This window comes from Doryrhamphus excisus, chromosome 8 (genome assembly GCF_030265055.1).
Source record: "Doryrhamphus excisus isolate RoL2022-K1 chromosome 8, RoL_Dexc_1.0, whole genome shotgun sequence".
NCBI lineage: Eukaryota > Metazoa > Chordata > Actinopteri > Syngnathiformes > Syngnathidae > Doryrhamphus > Doryrhamphus excisus.
In genome coordinates, this window is record NC_080473.1 from 15,388,550 (window position 1) to 15,414,192 (window position 25,643).

General features: G+C 39.7%; 4 protein-coding genes across 16 annotated transcripts in view; 3 read left to right on the forward strand and 1 right to left on the reverse strand.

Annotated features, from left to right (window-relative positions):
* The window catches only part of LOC131135079 (trichohyalin-like), a 23,244-nt gene extending 22,593 nt beyond the window's left edge, over positions 1 to 651 (reverse strand). For 7 of the 8 annotated variants that reach the window (XM_058080922.1, XM_058080920.1, XM_058080921.1 and 4 more), the window contains exon 1: positions 384 to 651. The gene's annotated coding sequence lies outside the window, so the exon portion shown is untranslated. The remainder of the gene's footprint in view (positions 1 to 383) is intronic. The other variant, XM_058080917.1, reaches the window with a different exon arrangement.
* Positions 52 to 16,770, forward strand: LOC131135086 (T-box transcription factor TBX1). 5 transcript variants are annotated; one of them, XM_058080938.1, is made up of 9 exons: positions 52 to 551; positions 5,325 to 5,435; positions 14,041 to 14,215; positions 14,296 to 14,397; positions 14,489 to 14,660; positions 14,748 to 14,903; positions 14,973 to 15,052; positions 15,169 to 15,272; positions 16,434 to 16,770. In XM_058080938.1, exons 3-9 carry the CDS (start codon positions 14,151 to 14,153, stop codon positions 16,610 to 16,612), a joined length of 858 nt encoding a protein of 285 aa, XP_057936921.1. In that variant the 5' UTR covers positions 52 to 551; positions 5,325 to 5,435; positions 14,041 to 14,150; the 3' UTR covers positions 16,613 to 16,770. The 5 variants fall into 5 exon arrangements, with proteins under 5 accessions (XP_057936921.1, XP_057936926.1, XP_057936923.1 ...); XM_058080943.1 differs by having other exon boundaries at positions 14,973 to 15,040; XM_058080940.1 differs by having other exon boundaries at positions 5,330 to 5,435.
* LOC131135087 (apolipoprotein A-I-like) lies at positions 8,480 to 10,317 on the forward strand. Its single transcript, XM_058080944.1, has 4 exons — positions 8,480 to 8,558; positions 8,976 to 9,027; positions 9,101 to 9,245; positions 9,369 to 10,317. The coding sequence occupies exons 2-4, from the start codon at positions 8,985 to 8,987 to the stop codon at positions 9,973 to 9,975; spliced, it is 795 nt and encodes a 264-aa protein (XP_057936927.1). The 5' UTR covers positions 8,480 to 8,558; positions 8,976 to 8,984; the 3' UTR covers positions 9,976 to 10,317.
* A 546-nt stretch (positions 16,771 to 17,316) lies between the features above and the next one.
* On the forward strand, positions 17,317 to 25,637 carry bace1 (beta-secretase 1). 2 transcript variants are annotated; one of them, XM_058080932.1, is made up of 10 exons: positions 17,317 to 18,041; positions 20,369 to 20,457; positions 21,452 to 21,668; positions 21,776 to 21,913; positions 21,975 to 22,109; positions 22,220 to 22,321; positions 22,519 to 22,668; positions 23,643 to 23,814; positions 24,010 to 24,135; positions 25,242 to 25,637. In XM_058080932.1, the coding sequence occupies exons 1-10, from the start codon at positions 17,739 to 17,741 to the stop codon at positions 25,292 to 25,294; spliced, it is 1,485 nt and encodes a 494-aa protein (XP_057936915.1). In that variant the 5' UTR covers positions 17,317 to 17,738; the 3' UTR covers positions 25,295 to 25,637. The 2 variants fall into 2 exon arrangements, with proteins under 2 accessions (XP_057936915.1, XP_057936914.1); XM_058080931.1 differs by having other exon boundaries at positions 24,010 to 25,637.
* The last annotated feature ends 6 nt before the right edge of the window (positions 25,638 to 25,643 follow it).

Consider the following 25,643-nt stretch of genomic DNA (forward strand, 5'->3'; position numbering starts at 1 on the left):
ATTATCTCCCAAAGTGTGCTTACTACATTTATACAGGCAGAGTACTCCATGTATTAGCAGCAAAAGGCCATCACATCGCAGTAAGATTATGGTAAAAACGAACTTCTGATGTCAAAAGCATTTTCGTCACGCACGCCGTCACACAGGTGACAGGTGGTGGGCTTTACATCATTTCAAATGTACGCGTTTCATTCAAACCTTTGCGGGGGAATGTAGGCACAATTTATACAAATCAGGGGGTGAGAAGTGTAACTTTGGTCGGTGTGCATTTTATTTGTTTATCTTAGCCAGGGACCTAAAAATGTTTGAATGTGCCAACAGCTAACGCATTCGTATGAAAAAAAATCAACTCGTTAGTGTTTCTTCTTCGTCAGTTGACTTACAAGCACAACGTCACCTTCCAACCGCTATTTGGCAAGATGGACGCAGTTTTAAAAGGTGACTTATTTTAAAAGTATGTTACCTAAAGAGGAGAGAGGAAAGTGATAAGTACTCACGTAACCGGCTAGCTAGCAAAGGGGTGTGTGGATCGAGACAAATACCAACTAAAGGTAATACCGTCTGGTCGATACTGTGTGACGAGGTTCAATTCTATGTTTATTTTTCCGCATGTGTGGATTTTGTTACATTGTTTGTGTTATAGTTGTATGTTGCTATGTTATGTACGGGGATTACGTATGTATAAGTAAGTAAGATGTTTACATTGTCTTTTATTAGTGTATTATAGTGACAGTGTGTGATGGACACTAGGGGGCGTGTCTCAGTCGGGTGGGGGGGGGGGGGGGTGTGATTTGTATCCCAGGTATGGGCGCGAAAGTGTTAAAGTTCCTCCGTTTCTTGCAAATGCCCCTACCTAGAGTAGCTATACAGCAGGGGTCTCAAACTCAATTTACCTGGGGGCCACTGGAGCTAGGGACTGGGCAAGGCTGGGCCGCATCAGGCTTTCCAAAAAAACCCCCAAAAAAACCGCATTTGTTAAAAACAGAAAAATTTACAAACTTTTTCAGTGCTTTGGTTCCGATTTTCTACAATAAAAGCTCTGATAAAACATTCCACTGTTCTCAAATATCTTAATTTTTATTTTTCTGCACAAAATAAGATGAAAAATAAATAAACAAATCAAGAATAAAGAAAATCAATCAGTAATAAATAAATATAATAATAATAATAAAACGACAAATAATAAAAACTTAAGAAACCACATATAGTTGGTGGGTAGACAAATGATTTTTTTCAGATTAAAATGAACAAAGCATTATTAGAGCCCTGTAGACATGACAAAACACGACTATAGTCACATTTATACTCTTTTTATTTACAACATATTGCGCAACTGCAGGGTCTTGAGACACATGCTAACTCGCAAACTAGAGAGCTAGCGACCTAAACGGTAGCCTTCATGTTATTTCCTTTCAACTTAAATAGCCAAAAACTTACACAAGGATAACTATTGTTTCGCATTCATTACATTTTAAGGTTTGAATTTTGTTCCGATTGTATGAAAAATTAACCGAATTGAATTAACCGAGTACTAACAAAGTACCTGTAAATTCCCCTGTATACAAACAGTATAAAAGTAACTTTATTGTTAAAAAAAATTGTAATTTCTATTTGGTCTGTATTATGATTGGACGAATCACAACCTTTTGTCAACATTTTTACGACACCATTACAGTTCAAATGATTTCCTGTGACCTGCCGAGGCTCCATTCCAACAAATGTTGAGTGATTTACATTTCTGTGGAGTGGTCCCAATTTAAGGATCCCTGCGGTGCTCCAAACTGTTCTTTTTTTCACAGCTGGGGTTTGCATGTTAATGACTCACTAAGGCCCTGTCCAAACAGTTTGTTTTGGCGGGTTGAAAAAAAATGGCTTCCGCACATGGTGTCCATTCCATTTTTTTCCACTTATTCGGGTTCAGGTCTCAGGGTCAGCAGTCTAAGTAGGGAAGCCCAGACTTCCCAGTTTCTGGCCACCTCTTGTAGCTCCACAGGGACAACACCAAGGCATTCCCAGGCCAGCTCTGAGATGTAATCCCGCAAGCTTGTCCACGGTCTGCTCCTGGGCCCCCTCCCAGTGGGGCATGCCCTAACCAGGGAGCCGTCTAAGGGGCATCTGGACTAGACTGGACTAAACTGGCTCCTCTCGATGTGAAGGAGCAGCAGCTCTACTCTTAGGCCCTCCCGGTTGGCCAAGGTCCTCACCCTATCTCTTAGGGTGGCGTTGGAAACTCACTTCAGCCATTTGTATCTGCAATCTACGTCTTTAAGACGTGACCCAAAGCACACGACCACAGGTGAGGGTGGGAAAACCGATCCATCATTTGAGAGCTCTGCCTTCCAGTACATCCGGTTGCGTTCCAATCTTCCCTCACTTGTGAACAAGGCACCAAGATACTTTAACCTCCATACGTTAAGCCTCCATCTAGGCTAAGACCACACTTCCAACCCGGTGGATCAAATCCACCCTTTTCCGATTCAGAACCATGGCCTCAAATTTGGAGGTCTCTTGATGTGGGCATCAGGACCACATCACCCGGGCTCTGCGCTTAGAAATTCTGTCCGTAAAATAATGACAAAGGGCAGGCTAGGAGGAGGACAACGTTCTCTGGAAACAGGCTCTACTTACTGCTGACAATGCGACCCAGGTTCCTGATCTGGTGGTACAAGGACTAAAGGACTAGCGCATAGTATCAGTAATCCTGTACTCCTGGAGCACCCACTACAGGACACCACAAATCATCATTACGGGTAAATCATTTGGGTAAACGCTCATGTACCCAAGGGTATACAGCTGGTCCAGTGTTTTGTGACCAGGACAAAAAATGCATTGCAGTAGTAGCAACTTTGTTGCCGTGTGGATGAAAGGCTGAAATGGTAAAATACTTGACCATTTCCACCTGAAAGCCTTCCAGTGCGGACATCCCCTAAACTAGAAGTGTCCAAACCTTTTCCACCAAGGGCAAGCAATAGCAAAGCCAAACAATAGGTCTACAAAGAACAAGGTCTACAAAGAACTAAGCTTAAGTCATCAGTTTGCCATTTTGTTTATGATGCTAAAATTCTCAACATCATTTTCCCCCAAAAGGCTGCTTTATTCAATGCAGTTATCCTTTTTGAGTTAAAATATTTTTTTTTTAGGTCGGGCGTGGGTGTTGACTCAGCTCAAATAATAATACGGATCTTGTTTGTTTTGTGTTGTGGGTGGTTTGACTTCTGGGGTAATCGGGTGAATAACCTCTATCTCTCTCTTGAGCAATTGGATGTTTACCCACTGTCCTTGAAACGAAAAGGATTAAAACCACACATATGCATCAAACTACATCATGCACGGACCTAGTGTGATTGTGCGAACTTAATAAGCTTTATTATGTTGCTTGGTAAGGATTATGTTGCATGTTCAGGCAAAAGGCTGAAGTCATTTGGCTTACCATCACGATCGCAATCGTGAACAGTTCTTGCTGACAGAGGCATGTCTTCTATTCATTTGATTATTTAGTCTGTAGCCAAAAAGTCATCAAAAAGTTAATTTGCCACATCAATCATGAATGTTTTGTCAAATTGGCCATCAATGAATGGCTTTCCAATCCTCACTATTGCTTAAGTACCAGCAAAGCTAACCGAAGTCCAGTCAGCTTGTGTGTTGTGTATTTGCATGTGTCAAAGTGCCGCACGATATTTGTCCGTTGCATCGATGGAATTTTATCGCTGAATATTGGACACACCACCAAACCTGCTGTCTGTCTATTTGTATGGATATGTACCGTACCACTCATCTTTCTTTTTGCCATCTCTTTTGGCAAAAATGTTTGCACTAGTAAGTGCAAAGTTCACCTCTAGCCATATATAATCGTGCATTGGTGTCTGACCGGAAACTACAGGAAGGACAACCATCCGCGGTTAGGGATTAAGGATGTCCGATGTCAGCATAAAAATGTGATATCAGTATTAGATTTTTTTTCCCAATCATGTGTTCATTCCACCACAGGACATATGTCATGTTCATTCATGTTTCATTTGTTGGTAGATGCATTAATTACTTAATGACTACAGTAAGTATTCCCACCTACGAAAATTCCCTAATTTGGAAAAAAAAACTATGTATTACATTTTCTACTACTATATTACACTAACAATCGATTCCTTAAAACAGAAGTTCCTGTACCCGGAACCCGGAAGCACGCGGTAGTGCGAACTCAAGCAGTTTCGTCTCGATACTACGGAATAACTATGTCAGCTTTGCCATTTTTGAAGGATTGTCATCTTTATTGGCATGAGTATTACACACTAATTGGGAACATTTTTAATTTTATTTGTTTACATTTACATCCCGTAGATCACGGCATCCAAACAAAATGTATTTATTAAAAAGAAATTTTTTTAAAAAACTTTGCTTTGGTTCCGATTTTCTACAAGAAAAGCTCTGATAAAACATTCCACTGTTCTCAAATATCTTAATTTTTATTTTTCTACACAAAATAAGATGAAAAATAAATAAACAAATCAAGAATAAAGAAAATCAATCAATCAGTAGTAAATAAATAAATATAATAATAATAATAATAAAACGGCAAATAATAAAAACTTAAGAAACCACATATAGTTGGTGGGTAGACAAATTATTTTTTTCAGATTAAAATGAACAAAGCATTATTAGAGCCCTGTAGACATGACAAAACACGACTATAGTCACATTTATACTCTTTTTATTTACAACATATTGCGCAACTGCAGGGTCTTGAGACACATGCTAGCTCGCAAACTAGAGAGCTAGCCACCTAAACGGTAGCCTTCAAGTTATTTCCTTTCAACTTAAATAGCCAAAAACTTACCACTTCCACACGGATAGGGAGGATAACTATTAACAGTTATTTAACCTTTAACATGAACATGAATCAAACGTAATAATTTTTTCTGGGTACATGATACCATACAGCATCCATATCAAACTTGCGCGGGCTGCACTAACATTAAACTTTCATATCAAGGCAGGGCCTCAAACTAGTGTCCTGCGGGCCACATTTGGCCTGCGGGCCGTGTGTTTGAGACCCCTGCTGTATACTATATGCATTACAATATATATAAACCATATACATACAAAAACAAAATATGACTGTGTGCTAAATATTGGTGTAATTTTTAATTCCTTGTTAAGACAGTGTATTGGTTTTTTTTTCGAGGTTATCTGTATCCTACGATGACCGGCAACATCAGCTTGGATAAGCTCAAGCTCACCAAAATTTTGTCTATATACGTGACTTTTATTGGTGTCCTGGAAACCTTCCGGTTACCCGAGTTCATAATAAACGACTTTGCTTTCCCCAGTCCAGCAGAGCCATGCAACCCGTAAGGACACTTGAACCGCAGCGTTGGCTCAAGCATTAAAGCAGAAGCGACCTCAACAGATGTGACATTACAACAGCACCATCGCAAGAGGTAAGCAGACGTCGCTAAAAAAAAAGGGGGAAGAATTAGCGCCGCTCAACAGCTGAGATAACCACCCCTGCTGATTTTGAGAGCAGTGCTCCATCATCCCCAACAATAGGGTGACCTCTGACCCTCAGTCAGAGCCTGATCAAGTGGTGGATTTGCTGATGAAATATTTATCAGCCGCAGGAAATCACTCCACACCTGTCTGGCCATTTGGTGGTCACAACAAATATTCATGTATTTTCGTTTCTCTAGTTAGAATATGGTGACACTTGTAATGACAAAATACATGCAAAGTGTCAACATGTAAAAAAGATGGTGTGAATACAGTTGGATTGCATTCTTCCTACTCCTTTTCTGCCATGTTGAACTGTGCAAATGTAATCAGGTGATGTCATTTCTTGAGCATAGTTGACATAAATGAACCAAAAGTATACACATTAAGGTATACTCTATCACTCCCCAAATACTACATAAATATAAACATAGATCGCCTACTTTTAGATCATCACTATCATTCTAGTTCTGCATGGCGTTCGCCATTGAAGTGTTATGAAAGGAGCAACAACTGTCGTGTTCCACTTGATAACAATTATGGCGCCAATCTAGATAGAAGGATCAGCGTGGATGCTAAATCAATGAGGTTGGCTGATGCGGTCTCAAAGGTTGCTGTTGGAGATAACACCCTTTCTTAGTCCTGGTCAGCAGCTGATATGTAGATCAGGCTTATCTGTCATGTCTGTACAGTGCTGTACAGTGACGACGCAAACCACAGGAGCCTTGCAGAGTTCAATGCTTCTCTCTCTCTCCATGTACATGTATACATATACGTATATATACACATACATATTGCAGAGATCTTAATTTTGAACTCTTGGTTCATAGTGTCTTAATTCATTTTCTATCGCTTATCCTCACAAGGGTTGCAGCATTGCTGGAGCCTATCCCAGCTGTCTTCGGGCGAGAGGCGGGGTACACCCTGGACTGGTGGCCAGCCAATCCCAGGGCACATATAGACAAACAACCATTCACACTCACATTCATACCTATGGACAATTTGGAGTCGCTAATTAACCTAGCATGTTTTTGGAATGGGGAAGGAAACCGGAGTACTCAGAGAAAATATGCAAACTCCACACATAGATGGCCGAGGATGGGATTGAACTCCGGGCTCCTAGCTGTGTGGCCTACGCGCTAACCACAAAAAAATTCAAGTTTTTGTTATTATGTTGTCACATGCTTCATCTGCATGCATACATATCTTAGCTCACTTTTCAATGTCATAATTCATTACTATTGTCACTATTTTGGGGGGTTATGAACCAAAAATAAAGCACTTTTTTGGGGAAAATTAGGTTTGTAAGAAAAAATGTCGAGAAGTACGAGAAGAACGTTAACAAGAAGAAAGTTACATTTTTTCACAATTAAAAAAAGAAAAAAAAATAGAAAAAAGTAGTTTGATATCAAGAAAAAAAGTCGGAATCTTACAAGAATAAACTTGTAATATAACATCATTTTAGTAGCAGAGTTAGAATGCCGATGAAAAAAACTTGCTTTAGTCAAAATATTATAAGATACATAGCACTAAACAAAGAAAATTATTTTTTCACTTTTCAATTTTTTTACTTTTCACCCCCGAGTCACCATGGAAGTGGCTGTCAAAATACAAAAAGAGATGAAAAACCATTGATAAACATTTAAATTCAATAAAAATAATGAAATGCTGAAAACAAAATACCAGCCGTGAATTGCTGACGACACAAAGTCCACGACAGAATGGACACATCACCTGATCCTTGGAGGCAGGTTCCTTTGCAGATTTTGACCAGATTTATCAAGCAAACGACCAATCGGTGCTCATAACAATGATTTACTTTGCACTCAGTCACCCTGAAAAGAACAAGCCTGCATTCCATATATTGAACAAGTAGAAACCAAGACTAACAAACCTTCCCGTTACACACTGCTGACATTAATAAATGAAACTACTGATTTGTTGTACTTTGCTAACAAAATTTCAAACATACTGTATATAATAGCATATCAAGATCAATAAATTCTTTATTGTTCTTCATTTTTATAATTACTTGTGGTAAGCACACATGCCTCGTATTATCCCCATTCCTTGAATTACATGAAGCCATCGCGACAAAGTCCACTCATGATAGGACAACAAACAACAGCATGGTACACACACACACACGCACACACACACACACACCACTCTTTAACCTATTAATCAAGCACGCACCCACACACACCAAACACACATTTAAGCTCACACACAAGTTGTTATCCTCAAAGTGAGATAAGTTTATGTTGATAATTTGCTCTTGCTTCACGATGAGATGTACACGAACGCCATATCAGTTCCAGCTGGGACATTTAATTGCATCAAGTTCCTAAGCTTTTCATTAATCATTGGGATTTTTTTTTTCATGTTTTTTTTTTTTTCACGTCTGCCAAGATGGATGTGTCATAGGCTGCAAACATGGAGCCTAACAAGTCAAGTACACATAGAGTCCAAAGAACTTTCACCCTCTTTTTTTTTTATATATACATATTGGCTTGACTTGTATTCAGTGCTTTCCCTGTTAGGTTAACATTTATCTGGAATTGTAATTATACTAGTGATATAACAGTATAACAGTATAATATACAGTATAATAATAACAGCAGTTACGCTTTCTATCTTTTATGACAAGAAATTGATACGAGAGAGGTTTTATTTAAAATGTAATATTTTATTAAAGGTAAATAATTTAGTTTATGTCCTGAGGTTCTAACTCAACTCCCTGTCATCAATATTAAAAAATGAACAAAGTTATGATCTTGTGTGTCCTATGTAGTTAAAAAAAAAACCTGTCTTAGAAAAATTCCCCAACTTATTTTTTAGTGTCTTTTAAGTGTGTGCGTACTGAGTGTTCCCCCAGTGGGTGACCATTGAACTCTCAACTTAGTCCCCTGCTGAGGGAGATGTCTGGGGGGTGAGGTCCACTTCCACGGAGACACACTGCTCGCACTCCTTCCCCCCTCCTCCTCCTCCGTGCGAGGGCTCATCCCTGATCAGAGTGCTATATAAGGTCGGCTGCCGCTCGGGTTCTTCAGTCTCTTCACGAACTCCACCAGGTAAGACATACTGCGGTCGCATGCGGGATTTGGGGCACCGTGAGCAAAGTTTCATAGCCGGAGATCACCATTTAATTTTATGTATCCGTGTGTACATTGTAGCTTTATTTTGTTAAAATGTTTGCATCTCCAGTGGGTTTTAGCAGCTAATTCTATGATCGTGTCTAATTGAAATACCTGGATTTAGATTAGCGCGCTCACCAAATCTGCCAGAGCTGTCGTTGTAGATTTGTAACCATCCCTTATCAACACACATTGCATGTTATTTTCATAGGAATACTTTTAATAACTCAAGTTTTGTTGACTAAATTGTATACTGTTATGAATATAAAATAAATCTGATTAGTTTGTGTTAACGCTAACCACAACACCATGGCTGGATTTGTTGACTAAAGCAGTTCCCTTTCACTTTTTCAGACCTCCATCATGAAGTTTGTTGCACTCGCGCTCACCCTGCTGCTGGCCATTGGTTAGTAGTGCACTCAAACTAGCTTTGATACACTCCTACACTCTTTTCTGAACTCATCCATGTTTTTCCACAGGCTCTCAGGCTGCTTCCCTGCAGGCTGATGCTCCTTCCCAGCTGGAACATGCCCGGTCTCTGGCTAATCTCTTCTTGACCGAGTTAAAGGAGAGCACCAAAAAAGCCCTGAACCAGCTGGATGGTACAGAGTACCAGGAAATGAAGTACGGCAAATCGAACGGATATACTGCTTGCCATACTGTTGTTCTAATGAACCCATGCAATATTCCTATAGCTAATTTAACGTAAAAAATTGTGTTCTTCCCCTCGTCTCTGTTCTGATCCAGAGTCCAGATCAACCAGCGCTTGGATGATTTTCACACTCAACTTCAGGCTCTGCAGCAATCTGTCGCTCCCATGACCGACAGCGTTGTCGCCACCGTCATGGGCGCCACTGAGGGCTTCCGCACTGCGATCGAGAGCGATATTGACGAGTTGAAGAAAAGCCTCGAGCCCCAACAAGCTAAACTGAAGGAGGTCCTTGACAAGCACATCGAAGAGTACCGTGTTCTCCTGGAGCCCATCATCAAAGAATACCAGGAGAAGCAAGCCGCTAACATGGAAGCCCTGAGACTCAAGCTGGAGCCCGTTATCACCGAACTGCAAACCAAGGTGTCCGCCAATGTGGAGGAGACCAAGGCGGCCCTGATGCCAATGGTCGAGGCTGTCCGTGCCAAGGTCACTGTACATCTGGAGAACTTAAAGGCAGCGGCTAAACCCTACGTGGACGAATATAAAGAGCAGATAGTCTCGGCCTACAGCCAGGCCAAGTCCATCAGCTCAGACGACCTTGCCGCTCTGAAAGATAAGATTACACCTATGGTTGAGGATGTCAAGGTGAAACTCCAGAGTATCTTTGAGGCCGTCTACGCGACCGTCAGCCACAGCGCCTAAGTGACCCGTCCCGTATCTTGTCAGAAGTCGACCGTTCCACTATTATCTCCATCTCTAGTTCTCTCACACGCAAGTCCACATCTCCCATCCAAAATGAAGCAGATGCCTAATTGATGCACTTCTTTGCAACAAAATGGCTGGACTCTTGTTGTTTATCTCTCTTGTGCGGGCACCTTTCTTCAAGCATGGCGGTCACCAATCCACACGCTGTCATTGTCACAGACCGAGGCCAACCACTGACCTTTGATGTGCAGTCACTGTAATGGATTATCAGAAGCGGCTCTGTGTGATGATGATGATGCTTTGGCCAAATACAGCTGAATAAACATGTTTATTAAACCAGTTGGCCGTGTGTCTATCACATTTGATATTGCATGATGCAATTATATATCTTAGATTTATTTATAGCTGGTCTATACAGCTCATTTGGGTTCATCAAGAAGGACAAAAACCACATACAAATACCACATACTAACCAACCAACCAACGATGGATTTAGAGGACATAGCAAAAGTAGACCCAGGTAGTGATAATAGGTTGGTAAGAACAAAAGTACAACTGAAAAAAAAATTCAAAAGATCATAAAACAAAATTGAACATACTTAAACTGTTAAATGGGAAGGAGAAGAAAAATGTTTTGCAAGTCTGAAATGCAGATTAAAAACAGTAAATTTGACTTCATATCAACAACAGTGATTGAGGCAGTTGTAGAAATGGCTTCTAAGGAAAAAAAAAAAAAACACCAATACAAAATTATAAACATCTTCATAAGAAGAATGAAGAACCCAGAAAAATAGAAAACAAATGATTCCTACAAAGCCAGAAGTAGGAATTGGAGGAGAGAGCAAATTGAAACCATCCTGGAAAGTGGAAGGGGACCAAAACAAGTCTCAAAAATGTATGGCATGAAAACAAGAATTAGCCAAATGAGATGAAAATATGGAAACATCACCACCGACAGGAAAGAAATCCTAGACATCTGTGCAAACATTATCAAGACCTACTAAACCGGTCAAAGAAAAATAAAAATAAAAATAAAAAACTATAAACTACTTATATATTAGGAACTATGTTAGGAAAGCAGGAAGTGAACAAATGTAACAGTTAGTGATTGTAAAAGTACCAGATGGAGGGGTAGGATTTAATAAGCTTTGCTTCTTCCTACTCTTTTTGGACATGTGGAACTGTGAAAATAAAAATAAAAATAAAAACTATATTATAAAAGCAGGAAGTGAACAAATGTAACAGTTAGTGATTGTAAAAGTACCAGATGGAGGGGTAGGATTTAATAAGCTTTGCTTCTTCCTACTCCTTTTGGACATGTGGAAATGGGAACTGATTATGGGATGCACTCAATTGGAATCTTATGCATGTTCAAATGAAATTAAACCATTACCATTACCAAGATACTTTATATCAGTACTATTCAACCACAGTACATGATTAAGAGGTCCACAGTTGCACCCCGTCTCTCCTAAGTTTTGAACTGTACTCATTTGACATTTGGCTGTTAGTTGAATACCACTGATATATAATAGAGTTTTAATAACAACAACATGACATCTTTGCTCTGTAAGATCTTCCAGACATCCGTCACCATTGATCATGTGATCAGATGATAGAACAGCGATAGTTCTGTCCAGGATTCTGAAAGCTGTGATTAATGAGTTGATGATTCTATGGTGTGACTTGGCCTATCGACAATCTTAAGTTATGGTCTTTATTAGAGCAAGCGCTCTTTCACTCCCTTAGGCAGAAAACTGTCAACACCACCAAATCGTAGACGCATTTGTACGCACACATGCACATACACTCAATCACACACATACACACAAATGAGCTACCAACACTAAGGGCTTCGTTATTCTATAAATTAAATATAAATGTATTAATTTATATTTAATTATATTATTATTAATTATTATTATTAATAATAATAGCAATAATTATTAATTATATTATTATATATTTAATTATATTTAATTTATAGATAAATTAATATAAATACATTTCATGGCAGAGTACATTATGCTGCTTGTTTACCTTATTGAGGACAAGCAGTATAGAAAATGGATGAAATAAAAATAAACATACCGTATTTTCCGGACTATAAGTCGCACTTTTTTTCATAGGTTGGAGGTTCCTGCGACTTATACTCCAGAGCGACTTATAAATGAAAAAACTGTTACATAAACACTGGACACCTTTTCTGTTCGTGTTTATTTTTTGTGTAGCTGAATAAGCATTGTGTTAGCATATCTAGCATAGGATAGTAGTTAGCAGTAGTTAGTAGTTAGCATAGGATAAAATAAATTACCTGCAAAAAATGCAACTTATACTCCAGTGCGACTTATGTATGTTTTTTTCTACCTAATTATGCATTTTTGGCCTTGTGCGACTTATACTCCGGAGCGACTTATGTATGTTTTTTTCTACCTAATTATGCATTTTTGGCCTTGTGCGACTTATACTCCAGTGCGACTTATGTATGTTTTTTTCTACCTAATTATGCATTTTTGACCTTGTGCGACGTATACTCTGGAGCGACTTATGTATGTTTTTTTCTACCTAATTATGCATTTTTGACCTTGTGCGATTTATACTCCGGAGCGACCTATGTATGTTTTTTTCTACCTAAGTATGCATTTTTGACCTTGTGCGACATATAATCCGGAGCGAATTATGTATGTTTTTTTTCTACCTAATTATACATTTTGGCTTTGTGTGACTTATACTCCAGTGCGACTTATGTGTGTTTTTTCTACCTAGTTATGCATTTTGGCCTTGTGCGACTTATACTCCGGAGCGACTTATGTATGTTTTTTTTCTACCTAAGTATGCATTTTTGTCCTTGTGCGACTTATACTCCGGTGCGACTTATGTATGTTTTTTTCTACCTAATTATGCATTTTTGACCTTGTGCGACTTATACTCCGGAGCGACTTATGTATGTTTTTTTCTACTTAAGTATGCATTTTTGGCCTTGTGTGACTTATACTCCGGAGCAACTTATGTGTGTTTTTTTCTACCTAATTATGCATTTTGGCCTTGTGCGACTTATACTCCAGAACGACTTATGTATGTTTTTTTTCTACCTAATTATGCATTTTTGACCTTGTGCGACTTATACTCCAGTGCGACTTATTTATGTTTTTTTCTACCTAATTATGCATTTTTGACTTGTGTGAGTTATACTCCGGAGCGACTTATGTATGTTTTTTTCTACTTTTGACCTTGTGCGACTTATGTATGTTTTTTTCTACCTAAGTATGCATTTTTGACCTTGTGCGACTTATACTCTAGTGCGACTTATGTATGTTTTTTTCTACCCAAGTATGCATTTTTGACCTTGTGCGACTTATGTATGTTTTTTTCTACCTAATTATGCATTTTTGGCCTTGTGCGACTTATACTCCGGAGCGACTTAGTATGTATGTTTTTTTTCTACCTAATTATGCATTTTTGGCCTTGTGCGATTTATAGTCCGGAGCGACTTATAGTCCAGAAAATACGGTAGTTTTTGCACATGATAAATCAAATCAAATAACACTACAATTACAACAGCGTTGATACCTAACATTGAAACAATTCCCAGAAGCAATTATTTTCATCCGTCCACACTAAGTAACTACAGGCTCATTTAAAAGTTAATAATGAGGAAGTCGCAAGGCAACATTAAGGCTCGGGGCTAAAATGAAAGAGAAGTTAACAAGATGTCGGTCTCGGGGCCACATGCGTGTGCGCAGCTGCGACCGGTGCATGTCAGTGGCGTTATGTTTATTGTAATGGATGAGGACGGTACCCGTGGTCCCCAGTGAGAGGTGCAAGATGTATAAAACCCGCTTGCACTTCACTCTCGCATTGTCGGGGGTTTGCATCTTGGAGGGTGATTCCCATTTTAGATGAAAATGCTACACTGCTTTGCAAAGTCTATAATATAAGAAGAGGAGCAACTTTTAGACCCTTCATGGAAATGTCCTCTCAGACGCGGAATAGTAAGTATTTTTTGCAACAATAATAAAATAAACAACTGCATTCATGCCACCCTAATACATTTTCTCTTAGGTACACCACTGCCTCCTAGCTGCAAATTATCTCCGCTGTGTCGCACACACGGGGTGTCGCTGTCAAACATTAAGGTCGCCCAAGTCAGCGAGGTCAGAGTTCAGCTGGAGATGCACGCACTTTGGCAGCAATTTGATCAGCTGGGCACGGAGATGATAGTCACCAAAGCCGGACGGTACATTGCAATGTTTCTCCTTCATGCTTGTTTCATGGGATTGTTTGAAAGAAAGTTCATTCTGTTCTCAAACACAAAAGGAGGATGTTTCCGACATTCCAGGTGAAAATCTCAGGGATGGATCCTTCTGCGGAATATGTTCTGGTTATGGATTTTATCCCTGTAGATGACAAAAGATACAGGTACGCCATAAATATTATTCACAGTGATTGGAGAATATAAAACTCCCCATCCATTACAACAATATGAGTTTATTTTATATGTGTGTTTCAGATATGCTTTCCACAGCTCCTCATGGTTGGTGGCAGGACGAGCAGATGTCGCCGCTCCGAGCCGGATGCACTTCCACCCAGACTCACCTGCTCGTGGAGCCCAGTGGATGAAGCAGACGGTGTCCTTCGACACTCTCAAGCTCACCAACAACCTGCTGGATGACAACGGACATGTCAGTGCTTGCTTGTGTGTGTAGACGGTAAAAAAAAAACATATACAGAAGTTACAGTATATGACATTTTTTCCTTTTCTCTTCCAGATGATATTAAATTCCATGCATCGCTACCAGCCCCGCTTTCATGTAGTGTATGCGGATCCAGCGCCTGACAGTCATTTAAATGCAAATAGAAACTTTTGCTCCTTCTTCTTCCCTGAGACAAAATTCATGGCAGTCACCGCCTATCAAAACCACCGGGTAGGAAATTTAATATTATCCACTGGATTATTATTATTTTTTAATCAATCTAACCTCTCTTTCTCTCAGATCACACAGCTGAAGATTGCCAGCAACCCGTTTGCTAAAGGCTTCCGAACAACAGACACACAGGACTGGTTTGTACTAAAGTACAGTAGTAGTCCAGAATGAGGGTAGTGTATTGAGTACATTGTCATACACGTGTTACATGTATATACGCCTGGTATATTTCTCTGTGGGGTGAATGGTTTGTATGGACGCTTAGGGGGGGCAGTTCCAGGCCTTGTGGAGAGTGGTGTCCACCTGAGGACAAATCTGAGGACAATTTCACAAAACGGAGAACGGACAGGGGATCAAAAGACTCAAACGGTGAGTGCCATGTCTTTTTGTACCTGGTGGTGTGTGTGCTGGAGAATCAATGCAATCTCTAATGGTGATATATCTATATATGTATGTATAGTGTATATATATAGTATATATGTCTATGTTTGTGTATATAAACATATATGTATATTTAAGAAGGGAAGGAGGGGGCTACAACAGGGGTCTCAAACCCAATTTACCTGGGGGCCACTGGAGCTAGGGTCTGGGCAAGGCTGGGCCGCATCAGGTTTAAAAAAAAAAAACAAAAAAACGCATTTATTAAAAACAGAAAAATATACAAAATTTTCAGTGCTTTGGTTCCGATTTTCTACAATAAAAGCTCTGATAAAACATTCCACTGTTCTCAAATATCTTCATTTTTATTTTTTGCACAAAATAAGATGAAAAATAAATAAACAAATCAAGAATAAAGAAAATCAATCTATCAGTAATAAATAAATATAATAATAAAAACTTAAGAAACCACATATAGTTGGTGGGTAGACAAATGATTTTTTTCAGATTAAAATGAACAAAGCATTATTAGAGCCCTGTAGACATGACAAAACACGACTATAGTCACATTTATACTCTTTTTATTTACAACATATTGCGCAACTGCAGGGTCTTGAGACACACGCTAACTCGCAAACTAGAGAGCTAGCGACCTAAACGGTAGCCTTCAAGTTATTTCCTTTCAACTTAAATAGCCAAAAACGTACCACTTCCACACGGATAGGGAGGATAACTATTAACAGTTATTTAACCTTTAACATGAACATTAATCAAACGTAATAATTTTTTCTGGGTACATGATACCATACAGCATCCATATCAAACTTGCGCGGGCCGCACTAACATTAAACTTTCACATTTGGCCCACGGGCCGCGTGTTTGAGACCAATTTTTGCTAGTACCAATTTTCATGACCTTTTCATTCAGCCAACTTTCTTCTCAGCATCCCACTCATGTCTTTAAAGATGCATTTCCCTCAGGCCTGTGGGCTCTGCTAGCCTGGCTAACCTCGGTTTGGTTCTGTCAACTTACAGCATTTTTTACAGCATCAGTTGTTTTGGGAGTTTGGGTGAATGTGCCGGATTTGCAGCTTTTTGCTTTTGCATTTGTTTTATAAATAACCAAAAAAAAAAGGATTTCCTGAATTTCCAGGTCAAGAGGTCTTGCATCTAGTGGAGCAGAGGGAACAGTTTTACAACTACACAGACGCGGTGGTCGTCGACATGGGAAGGAACAACGGAAATAGTATTTTAGTCCCAGCTTCTCTACTCAGCACCTTTCCTTCTTACTGGGATTGTGCAGGGTCATCTCAGGACAATAACAACCTGTGATTGGACCTTTGCCTACATCCTGTTGTTGCATATTAAAAAAGTAACATTAAAATAATAACTATGACCATCATATACTAACAAATATCACCTTTTTATGTCACATCAGTCTTACAGAAAATGTACGCAACTGTATGGAAATCATTTTTGCCGTATATAATAAAAAGCACACTTCAATCATGTTCATTTAATTATTTTTAACTTGAAAAGATTAAGTTTAATTTGTGCCAGCTACTGTGAGCCAAGGAGGAAACATAAATGCAAAAAAATAAGCAATTTTTGCCGTATATAATATAAAAGCACACTTCAATCATGTTATTTTAATTATTTTTAACTTGAAAAGATTAAGTTTAATTTGTGCCAGCGACTGTGAGCCAACGAGGAAACACAAATGCAAAAAAAATAAGCATTTGTAGTAGCACAGTGGTACCTCGGTTAACGTCCGCCTCAGTTTTGCCCTGCAATTGAGGTATTATAGATATTGGAAACAATTATAGATATTGGAAATGATCGCCCACCTTTAATTTGAAGTATCCTGCGTGTAGCATACATTTCAATTGAGTAACCGATTATGAAGTAATTAGTATAATAGTAATACAAAACACTGAAAAGTAGTGATATGAGAAAGATATGCAAATTACTTATGCGTTTGCGTTGAGTTTTTATCCCGGTTAGTACACTTTTACTTTGAAAGTTTTGACAGGAAGTGTCTCTATCCCGATGTCCGGTAGTGATGCTGGGTCTGTCCGGGCTTTGGAGGATGCAGCAGGGCCGGAGAAGGAAGATCGGGAGGTGAAAGACGGCGAAAACTATGATCGGAAGGGATGAGGCGCGGAAAGCCTGCCTTTGTTTTTGTGCTTTCGGTCGTTTGACGTGAAAATGAGGCGAAAAGCCGAAGGCCTTGTTCGTTTATTGCCTCCCCGGAACTCTCCGTGACACCCAGTTGTGGTTAGGGATGATGACCAGCGTTTCTTACTCGTCTCGGTCGTCATTGTAACGGATAAACCGAAGCAGAGAACAGTGTGCCGTGTCATGGGTTTCGTCTTCCATTTCGCATCATCGCCACCTCCATTCTCCCGCGTCGCTTCTGACAGGAAATCAAGTTAAACGTCATCGCCAGCATCAGAACATGAAGTCGTCGACATTCCAGCCTCGCTCGTTGCCACTTTTTGTGGCGTGGTCGATCCTGTGTCACTTCGGTTACGGTCAGTCCGTCCCGGACGCCCCGGGCCTTCCTGTCGCCATCCGCGTCCCTCTTAGCCAAGGAGCTCGCTCCGAGCAACCGCCGCCTCCGGCCGGGAGGTTGGGTGGTCGCAGGCGGAGAGGAGTGACAGCAAGTGGGGTCAGCTTCGTGGACATGCTCGATAACCTGCGTGGGAAATCAGGCCAGGGATATTATGTGGAGATGGCGGTGGGATCACCTCCGCAAAAGGTAACAATCAGCATTTGCTAATACCGGGTACAGGGATCTAAATATCGATATTGTCGATACCAGGGTAGTGTCGACTGTTGTTCAAGTGTATATTTATATACAAACTCAGGGGTCACGTTTTAGGTCAAAAAGCTGTACATATGTTGCAGTATTAACTTCCATTAGGTGCAAAAAATAAGTCATTACATCATTTTCAGTAGGAAGTTGTCATTCGTTATGAAATGAAATTGTCATAATGCTCCTCCGCAAGCTACACCAGAAAAATGTGACCTTTGTATTCTTCATTAAAGTCCGCCACTGTGGCCTTCCATGTATTTTGCTGTTCCATATTTAGGAATTCTACGAGTTGACCTCCCATTCTGTCATAGAAGGTTCAATATCCCAGGATATTGCTGTTTTTCGCTTTATCTACACTGTAGATAAAGGTCTCAAACACGCGGGCCAAATGTGGCCCGCAGGACACTAGTTTGAGGCCCCCGCCTTGATATGAAAGTTTAATGTTTAGTGCGGCCCGCGCAAGTTTGATATGGATGCTGTATGGTATCATGTACCCCAGAAAAAATTATTACATTTGATTAATGTTCATGTTAAAGGTTAAATAACTGTTAATAGTTATCCTCCCTATCCGTGTGGAAGTGGTACATTTTTGGCTATTTAAGTTGAAAGGAAATAACTTGAAGGCTACCGTTTAGGGCGCTAGCTCTCTAGTTTGCAAGTTAGCATGTGTCTCAAACTCAATTTACTTGGGGGCCATTGGAGCTCGGGTCTGGGTGAGACTGGGCCGCATCAGGTTTTCAAAAAAAACAAAAAACGCATTTATTAAAAACAAAAAAATTAAAAAAACGTTGGTTCCAATTTTCTACAATAAAAGCTCTGATAAAACATTCCACTGTTCTCAAATATCTTACTTTTTATTTTTCTGCACAAAATAAGATGAAAAATAAATAAACAAATCAAGAATAAAGAAAATCAATCAGTAATAAATAAATATAATAATAATAATAATAAAAGGGCAAATAATAAAAACTTGAACAAAGCATTATTAGAGCCCTGTAGACATGACAAAACACGACTATAGTCACATTTATACTCTTTGTATTTACAACATATTGCGCAACTGCAGGGTCTTGAGACACATGCTAACTCGCAAACTAGAGAGCTAGCGACCTAAACGGTAGTCTTCAAGTTATTTCCTTTCAACTTAAATAACCAAAAACTTACCACTTCCACACGGATAGGAAGGATAACTATTAACAGTTATTTAACCTTTAACATGAACATGAATCAAACGTAATAATTTTTTCTGGGTACATGATACCATACAGCATCCATATCAAACTTGTGCGGGCCGCACTAACATTAAACTTTCATATCAAGGCGGGGGCCACATTTGGCCCGCGGGCCGCGTGTTTGAGACCCCTGCCCTATTGCGTTGCTTTGTGTGTAGTTCTTTTTGACACCAGGACTAGGACTTGTACTTGAATACCCTCTAGTGGCTCAAATGTGACATGACATGATGATCTTTGATTGCTACTCTTAATGATAATGTTTTCTTTTTTAATAATGTCGAAATGATTGAATACCGGTCAATAATTAGTAGCTGAGAGGGGCAGAATGGCTCCTCCGGTCTCGATGATGCGCTTGTATGAAGACCTTTAACAGGATTTGGTGTGGTGCGAGTTCATTACAATTAGCGTTAATAATGATCAAACCAATTGCATATGAAATGGAAGGCTGTGGCAGTGTAAAGAAACATGACAACAAACATGACAATATAAATGCATAATAAAGTGCACAAGCACGTGCGCCCATTTATACATATATCATTTTTCCTACATTAATGGTATTTTTTTTAGTTGAGCGAGGTGTGTGTGTCTATTAAAACAACAATTCATGCCTCAATCGTGATTGTGAAGGAAAATACTACAGTATATTACAAATGCATACCCTATCTGTACACCAACATTGACAGGGGTCATCTTCATCTTCAGTGACTGTTTTGTCTAACTATGCAAAATGTGATACTCACATGGAGATGTACATGTAGACTAGGGAGAGGCTGGATCAAGAGACTGAAAGGTAAACGGGTAACCTGAGTGGTGGAGGGTTCGATTAGTGACGGACAGGGGAAGGACATTTAAGGCAACAGGAAACTCAGCTGAGGACGCTACAAAATAGCACTCTTTCCAATGCTCTTGTTATGTTAGCTACGTGGCAGCATTTTTGAAACAGCGATTTCTGGGTCTCACTCTATTGTGGTGACGTACTTGGCATGTGAGTGTATTCGTGATGATCATGTATTTGCTCTGTTTCTCTGCGTGCACTAGTTGAACATCCTGGTGGATACAGGAAGCAGTAACTTTGCAGTTGGGGCGGCCGCTCACCCATTCCTGCGCCGATACTACCATCGCTCCCTGTGAGTACCGACAACATCAGCAGTTGCAGTTACGTAAACATTTAGAAGATATCAAATATAATAATATAAAAATACATAGTATATTATATATAGGCTGCACGGTAGTTGAGTGGTTACCTCGCAGACCTCACAGCTAGTTCTCCCTGTGCATGGGTGGGTTTTCTCCGGATACTCTGGTTTCTTCCCACATTCCAAAAACATGCTAGCTTAATTCCAAATTGTCCATAGGTATGAATGTGAGTGTGAATGGTTGTTTGTCTATATGTGCCCTTTGATTGGCTGGCCACCAGTCCAGGGTGTACCCCGCCTCACACCCAAAGACAGCTGGGGTAGGCTCCAGCACCCCCGCGACACTAGGATAAGCGGTAGAAAATTAATGAATTAAGATTAATTAATTAAAATTAAGTAATGAGTATTATATATTTATATTATATATGTATATATATATATGTGTGTGTGTATATATATATATACACATAGAAACTATATATGTGAAAAAGTAATATTTTCTTTTTGCAATTTTATTATATACTATATACTCCAGTTGAGGGCTGAACGGCGACCGAGTGGTTAGCGCGCAGGCCACACAGCTAGGAGAGCCGAGTTCAATTCCACCCTCAGCCATCTCTGTGTGGAGTTTCCATGTTCTGCCCGTGCGCGCGTGGGTTTTCTCCGGGCACCGTTTGTCTATATGTGCTGTGATTGGTTTCGATTGAGTTCGAAGACAGCTGGGATAGGCTCCAGCACCCCCCGTGACCCTCGTGAGAATAAGCGGTAGCAAATGAATGAATACTCCAGTTGAAAAATTGCAATAATTTCCATTGTACGCTGTTGGATCTTAAGGAGGTTCTAAGTAGGGCTTTAAAATGCAAAAAGAAAATTAGTTAGCAATTTACTGCAAACAGCCATGAAAGTGAAATAGTCTACTCATCTGCTGATACAATCCATGCTCTTGCAGAACCCACGCAAATATCCATCTTGTGTCCATTCCCAGGTCAGCGTCTTACCGTGACCTTGGAAGGAGCGTGTATGTTCCGTACACACAGGGCCGATGGGAAGGCGAGTTGGGGACCGATTTGGTCTCTGTCCCGCATGGTCTTAACGCCACACTTCGTGCCAACATTGCTGCAATCACCCAGTCTGATCGCTTCTTCATCAACGGATCCAACTGGGAGGGAATCCTTGGACTGGCCTATGCTGACATAGCGCGGGTATCTTCATAAAATCACACTGTAGTACTACAACTTTATTGATTTGTACCTTATTTTGAATTGTTCTAGTTATTTCTGTTCCATGTTTTTTTTTTTTTCATCTCCAGCCTGACGAAAGATTGGAGCCCTTCTTTGACTCCCTGGTTCGCCAAACGCCCGTCCCAAACCTTTTCTCTCTCCAGTTGTGTGGAGCCGGCTTCACCCAAAACTACTCGCTGGGCAGTGCCGCTGTCGGAGGCAGCATGGTAAGACGTGACACCGTTTCATCCAAGCCGATAGAGTACAAACTTTGACGATGCCACGCAGATCATCGGAGGTGTGGATCCATCCCTCTATGTGGGAGAGCTGTGGTATACGCCCATCCGTAGGGAGTGGTACTATGAGGTGATTATTGTGCGTATTGAAGTCAATGGACAGGATCTGAACATGGACTGTAAGGAGGTAAGCGAGGCTTGAAGCATGAATGGCAGCATAAAACGGAAAGAATAGTATTTGGGTATGAGTCAACTGACTATAAAAGTAAACATTTGTCATGTATTTGTTCTTTACAGTACAACTATGATAAGAGCATTGTGGACAGCGGCACCACCAATCTTCGACTGCCAAGAAAAGTCTTCCAGGCTGCAGTCAAGGCCATTGAAGCAGCTTCCTCAGTCAGTCTCCAACCAATTTCATGTGTATATCAAGTAAATAGATAATTAGCGGGCAATTCTTGAGTTCAGCATTACCTTTTAAATAATATATATATACATATATGAAATTTCAAGTGGTATTGTGTCTCACCGTAGTGTTCATCTCTCACATGTACCACAAAAAGCATGTCGAGCTCAGTCGTCCTTCTTTGTTTCAGACGGAACAATTCCCCTCCGGGTTCTGGCTTGGCGAGCAGTTGGTATGTTGGCAGGCTGGCACCACGCCCTGGCACATCTTCCCAGTCATCTCCCTTTATCTGATGAGTGAAAACCGAAACCAGTCTTTCAGAATCTCCATCCTTCCCCAGGTAATGGTAATGGTAATGGTTTAATTTCATTTGAACATGCATCAGATTACAATTGAGTGCATCCCATAATCAGTTCCCAGTTCCACATGTCCAAAAGGAGTAGGAAGAAGCAAAGCTTATTAAATCCTACCCCTCCGTCTGGTACTTTTACTATCACTAACTGTTACATTTGTTCACTTCCTGCTTTCTATAATATAATTTAAGTTTTTTTGTTAAATAAAATTAAATTAAATTAAATTAAATTTTAATCACGTACCAAAGTACTCGGTGATATGAGCATCCAATGCCATAATGGGTACCATAGTAAGTGTCAATATAGTGATATATATAGCACATCATGACTGGTTCAAGACTCTTCATCCTTGTATTTAGCAAACATCAACTGCTTGTATTGTTTCTTGAATTGGCTCATCGTTGTGCATTGTTTGATTTCCTTACTCAATCCATTCCATAGTTTGATTCCACATACTGAAATGCTATGGCTAGCATAACGTAGTCCTAGCATAGAAGTGTTTCAAATGTACTTCTTCCCTGAGATCATATTTCTCCTCTCTTGTAGAGAAGTATTGGATGACATTTTTAGCTAATTGGTTATTTTTAGCCTTATGCATTATTTTAGCTGTTTGAAGATGAACTATATCAGCAAGTTGAAGTATTTGTGATTTTAGAAATAAGGAGTTAGTATGTTCTCTGTAGGCGGCATTATGAATTATCCTTACTGACCTTTTTTGCAGTACATTTAGCGAGTGAAAGTACATTTAGCGAGTAATTACACATTTTTTTTTACCATAACAACCTGGTCAACCATTTGTGACTTAGGTTTAATTTCACCTTACTCTTCACTTTCCTTTTCCTTGACTCACTTCCATTATCATTTCACATTGGTGTGATGTTACACCATGGAATATAACCATGGAATACACATAAGAGTATGGCTACGCCACCCTTGACATATTTTTCTTTCTGGTATACAGCAATACCTACGGCCAGTGGAGGATGTAGCTTCGGCTCAGGAGGACTGTTACAAGTTTGCTGTGTCCCCATCAAGCACTGGGACGGTGATGGGCGCGGTCATCATGGAAGGATTTTACGTGGTATTTGACCGAGAGAAGAGACGAATTGGCTTTGCTGTCAGTACCTGTCATGGTGAGTAAAACAGGATGAAGTCCTAGCAGGGGGGTACGGTGGGGTAGAAGCGAGCCACGTGTTTAAAAATAGACATCTTTATAGGCGGAGCAATTACTCGTGGATTTATGACATTTGCTGCCATTAGCATTGCTGCCATTGCATTTATGCCATTAGATTATTTCATCCTAATCAATGTCATTCTCCCATTTTCAGTTCATGATGAGTTCCGCACAGCCTCAGTGGAAGGCCCGTTCCACGGCATCGACCTGGAGGACTGTGGCTACAACATTCCCCAGACAGACGAGTCCACACTCATGACTATTGCCTACATCATGGCAGGTATCTGTGCTCTCTTCATGCTGCCACTGTGTCTCATGGTGTGCCAGTGGCGCTTTGCCCGCTGCCTTCACCCACAAGGGGACTTTTCTGACGACATATCACTTCTAAAGTGAACCGGTGAACAGGATAACTGACTCGTTAGAATCGTGGCGGAATGGAATTGTACGATGTTGCAAAGTGTGCAGGAATATAGTGAATACTCTCTAAGGTGCTCTGAGATTACACCGACTCCATCTGACGCTCACTTTTGTTACCAGGATTCCATTTCTGGTGTAATTTTCAGCCCCCATAGCGTAGCTGGTGTTCATGGTGACTGTGCCATTGCTCAAAACTGGAGGCTATTGGTGTGGCAAATGTAAAAAAAAAAAAAAGAAGATGCTCCAATTAGGACAAAACTAAAACTTGAACTATGAGTGCTTCAAATAAGATTGAGGAAAAAACTAAATGATATGAGTAAGGTGATGTACTTATGCAGATCAGTGTTAAGATACGCAGGTTACCTTAAAAAAGAGAAAATAAACTTTATATATAACTAAACAATTACATTATATAACTATTATTATAAAGAATTTATTAAAAACAAGAAGTATTTATTACACATTGAACTCCAGATAAAATGCTTCAGTGCTCCATGAAACGGAAATGATTTAAAAATGTGTCAAAGTGATTTGACCTGGATGTTTACAGTCTAGGAAGCCATAATTGACATTATTCATGATGGCATGATTAATGTTAATGTGTGGTCCTGGTGTTGTTTTTAGAGCTACTGTTATTGTTATTACAAAAGGGATGATGATCTATTAAAAGACATTATTTTGCAAACTCCACCAAAGAATTCTTAATGCAAACTATGTAAGCATAAAACGTCAAATTCTATCAAATGTATTTGTTTTTGCTCGATGTGAAACTGAAAACTACTGAACACTATACGTATCAGATGTCACTCCTTGTACTGTAAGCTTAAATGTATCTATTGTACATCAAAATTTATTTGGCAGATTATCAGTTTGTGACAAAGTACACACAAACACATGATTATTATTATTATTATTGCATTGTTGCACATGTTATCATCACATTAAATGTTACCAATCTATTACCTACAGGGCTTCTTTCAATGACGCGGAAACAGACTAACTCAATGCTGGATATCTCTTAAGAGGACTATATACAGAACACTATGCTTGGAAAAGGAAACCAGCACAAAATGTTCCTCACATTAAAACCACAGCGTAACTCCCACTAGCTGTAAATAGAGAAACTGAACCGTGTCTTTTGTCTGCCAGACACATGTGGTACTGTTGTTCAAATAAAGTACATGTTCTGACTGTACTATACAATGTCATATTTATTTAATATATTTTCTTCCACTAAAACATAATAATGACAAGAAGTGTATGAGCAGGTACAGTATGTGATAAGCTCGAAACATATGCAAATGTATGAAATGAATATACAAAGTATTAAAAGTGGTCATGGTATATTTTAATCATTTAAATGAACGTGTT

Bases quoted from the DNA above. Each gene is read 5' to 3' on its own strand.
- LOC131135087 (XM_058080944.1), top strand. From the start codon at position 8,985: ATGAAGTTTGTTGCACTCGCGCTCACCCTGCTGCTGGCCATTG. The intron at 9,028-9,100 runs GTTAGTAGTGCA...GTTTTTCCACAG, and splicing joins CACCCTGCTGCTGGCCATTG to GCTCTCAGGCTGCTTCCCTG. The intron at 9,246-9,368 runs GTACGGCAAATC...GTTCTGATCCAG, and splicing joins ACAGAGTACCAGGAAATGAA to AGTCCAGATCAACCAGCGCT.
- LOC131135086 (XM_058080938.1), top strand. From the start codon at position 14,151: ATGCACGCACTTTGGCAGCAATTTGATCAGCTGGGCACGGAGATGATA. The intron at 14,216-14,295 runs GTACATTGCAAT...CAAACACAAAAG, and splicing joins ATAGTCACCAAAGCCGGACG to GAGGATGTTTCCGACATTCC. The intron at 15,273-16,433 runs GTGAGTGCCATG...CTGAATTTCCAG, and splicing joins GGGATCAAAAGACTCAAACG to GTCAAGAGGTCTTGCATCTA.
- bace1 (XM_058080931.1), top strand. From the start codon at position 17,739: ATGAAGTCGTCGACATTCCAGCCTCGCTCGTTGCCACTTTTTGTGGCG. The intron at 22,322-22,518 runs GTCAGTCTCCAA...TCTTTGTTTCAG, and splicing joins CCATTGAAGCAGCTTCCTCA to ACGGAACAATTCCCCTCCGG. The intron at 22,669-23,642 runs GTAATGGTAATG...TCTGGTATACAG, and splicing joins GAATCTCCATCCTTCCCCAG to CAATACCTACGGCCAGTGGA.